Source organism: Plasmodium vivax, genomic scaffold (assembly GCF_000002415.2).
Source record: "Plasmodium vivax scf_6687 genomic scaffold, whole genome shotgun sequence".
Classification (NCBI taxonomy): Eukaryota; Apicomplexa; class Aconoidasida; order Haemosporida; family Plasmodiidae; genus Plasmodium; species Plasmodium vivax.
The window spans coordinates 1-3,399 of NW_001850202.1; the positions used below are offsets into that span (position 1 = coordinate 1).

At 19.4% G+C, this 3,399-nt stretch overlaps 1 protein-coding gene across 1 annotated transcript, besides 1 other annotated feature; it reads left to right on the top strand.

Annotated features, from left to right (window-relative positions):
• Window positions 1–1,317: 1,317 nt before the first annotated feature.
• On the top strand, window positions 1,318–2,025 carry PVX_067190 (variable surface protein Vir35, putative; the record flags this gene model as incomplete). The annotated part of the gene is made up of 1 exon (XM_001612439.1): window positions 1,318–2,025. The coding sequence occupies one exon, from the start codon at window positions 1,318–1,320 to the stop codon at window positions 2,023–2,025; it is 708 nt and encodes a 235-aa protein (XP_001612489.1).
• A 610-nt stretch (window positions 2,026–2,635) lies between these two features.
• Window positions 2,636–2,743: a microsatellite.
• The last annotated feature ends 656 nt before the right edge of the window (window positions 2,744–3,399 follow it).

Consider the following 3,399-nt stretch of genomic DNA (forward strand, 5'->3'; position numbering starts at 1 on the left):
TTTAACACAGAGACTCCTTACTTATAATATTACCATTTACTTTTTTTTTTTGCTACTATTGGCTATTCTGCTAATGTTATTCGTTAATTTATTTTTTTGTAGTTTCTTTCTGTGTGAAAATTAAAAGTATATTACATAATACTCATGTATAGCTGTAAGGTAATGAAACAATAATTTCTCTAAAGAAGTACCAGATTTAATTTGTTTTATAATACATATATAGAGTTTTACATTACTCTATATACATTATAATGATTAAAGTGTTGTAATCTTATACTACCGAATGGGAATGCAAGTGATATAACAGATTTTTGTTTTTTTGTGTTATATTAAAGTTATTATTTAAATATTTTCTAAAAGAATATTTATAATAATGAATTTATATAATTTTTAGTCTATTATTTTTTGATAGGATATATATCAAAGTGGGTGTATATAACATAAGTGAACAGCATTAGTTTCTATGAAACAAATGTGGATAAGCGTTCTTATGCATAAAAATTAACATAACGCCATATAATTTAACCTTAAAATATTATTTTATTTCTCAAAATTTACATAAAAAAGAAATTTTTTTTTAATTAGTATAGAGAAATTCTATAATAACATTCTACCTCCAATGGGTTATATATTAATACTGTTAGAATGATAATCTAGAACTTATAATTACTCTATTAATATATAGAGATATAGTACATAAACTTTTTATAACATAGTTATCATTATGGGATTAAAATGTACTAAATATTTATATTTTTCTTTTTTTATTGATTGCTATTGATAAAACGTTAATTTATTATTTTATTAATAAATTTTATATGCTTATACCTTTTTTTGTAGGATATTTATAAAAATTTTGTAAATACTTTTTCAATAAAAATATTATGATCTATCATTATCAATGTATTACAGTACTAGATATAGTAATTATAGTATATATTTCAATTACATATCAATTTTTTAAAAATTAAAAAAATATAAAATAGTTTCAATAACTAAATTTGTATACCTTAAGTATCACTGTATAAAATATAATTAGTGTTTCTTCTTATAATAAGATGGAATTATTCGGAAATTATAATTTAAGAGACAGCATAAAATTTGTTGTTCTATTAATTTTTTTTTCTTATATATATTTAATATGGAATCCGAACAATGATATGGTAAATAAGTGATATATAAGTATATCCTTTACTTTTTTCGTTCTTTTTATAAAAATTTTTTTTTTTGTCATAATATTATGATAATATGCTCTTTTTTATTCTACTGAATCATAATATTTTATTTTTTTAGTGTACTTCTCGTAAATCATTAGGAATGAAATATGAAAAATATGGAGCCTTAAATGTGCGTTTTATTAGATTATTGGCAAAACAAGAACTAAAGAAGGAATTATATCACAAGAGATTAAGAGAGGATTTATCATATGTTAGAAAAGGTAATAAAGAAAAAAATTATTCTGATGATATATCTGCATATACAAATTTAAAAAAAAGGGGTCTAAACAATTTAGATTTATATAAGAAAGTTTATAATCATAGATATGCAAAAAAAAATGTTTTTGGAAAATTGGATTGTTATTGTGAAAAAAAATTATTTGACAAAATTGATTACATAAATGAGTTAGCAGAAAAAAAATGGAATAATAAAAAATCATTTATAAAGAAAATTTTTCAAAAATATTTTATTCCGCTTTTTTTTTTTTCCTTACTTCCTCTACTTGGATCAATTTTTATTATATTATTTGATGGTAAAGATAAAGCCATAATAAAAGTATGCAACAAAAGTCACACAGGTACCGCTGATGGTAAATGTGATAACGCTGATGCATGGTTTCATGTTAATGATACATTCAGAGCATTTGAAGAGATTAATTACATTCTATTTTACTATATTGTTCCTATCATAGTTATATTAGTAATTATTTATATTCTGTTAAAATTGATAAAATACGAAAGATTGAAAACTGGGAAAGACAAAATGAGCGTAAAACAATATTGTCGTCTCTGTAAAAGCATTTTATAAAAAATCTAGTATTTATTATATGGTTATTTATATCTGTTAAAAAATAAGGTATACATTCTTTATATTATTATTAAACAAATTACTTATAATAACACAATTTTTATAACTGAATTACATATAAATCCTTGATTTTTATGAAAATATTGAATGACTCTTTTTTCCATTAGCATTATATGTTTTCTTTTACTGCAATATATATATATTTATTTCTATCTAGTTGTAATATGTACAATATTTTTCATTTGAGTTATTGTATAATTGTAGTCGTTTGAAAATACAGTTGTATATATACTGTTATTAAGTAATACTAATGAAAAATATAATTTCGTAGATTTATATATGAACCCCATGTAAGTTCCTTAATACTGATATATTAATAAAATATATGCATATTTCATTTATAAATTGTGTAAATATATGTGAAATGAGAACTGAAACTGTTTCATTCTATAGTCAGACAAAAAATTATGCGTAAATGTAAACTGATGTGTGTATTTATATATTTATCTTATTTTTAAGAAGTGATTTGTTTTGTGATATATTGATATTTTTAACATTTGTTTCGTTAATATTTTTTAAATAACATAAGGATTATTTACGTTTTTAATGAATATAGACAATATTTATATAGTGAATATTGAGAGTATATTTTTATAAACACAAATATATGTTATAATAATATATTATATATATAAATATTAAATTAAGTATATGTATAGAATTAATCTGAGCCATAATTATAATTAGTGTTATTAACTGAGATAAGTTATATATAAATGTACTTTATATATATGTAGTTTTAATGAGTAGGAAAAATACAATATATTTATTATAATTATATTAATGTATAATGTAAAAACACAATATATATAATAATTCCATTGTAAAAAAAATAATAACATATTAATATTATGAAGAAAGATTTCTATATAGAGATTGAAATATTATATGTATTATTAAAAATTATCAATCAAGAGAATAACATACATGTAAAATATATATTTAGAAAAAAAAACATACTTAAAACTTTTGGTTATATATGTAAGAAAATAAAGAAAATATTTTGATAAAAACACTATTTTCGTAAGTCAATATGTTCAATTTGACTCGTTAATATGAGCAAAACGCATATTAAAATTCGCATAGAAATAAATAACTATATTTTTTTATTATTTTAACATTTTCGAAAAATTATATATTTTAAGTATATATTAATTAAATATATTATAGAAGGTAAAATTAAAATAAAATAGAGTTCATAATTTTCGTAAATTTCATTAATACAAAATTATTTAATATTTCTATATATAACTTACTTTGTTTTAAATTAACGTATATTATTATATATTCATGTTCCATTATGATTTATCATAT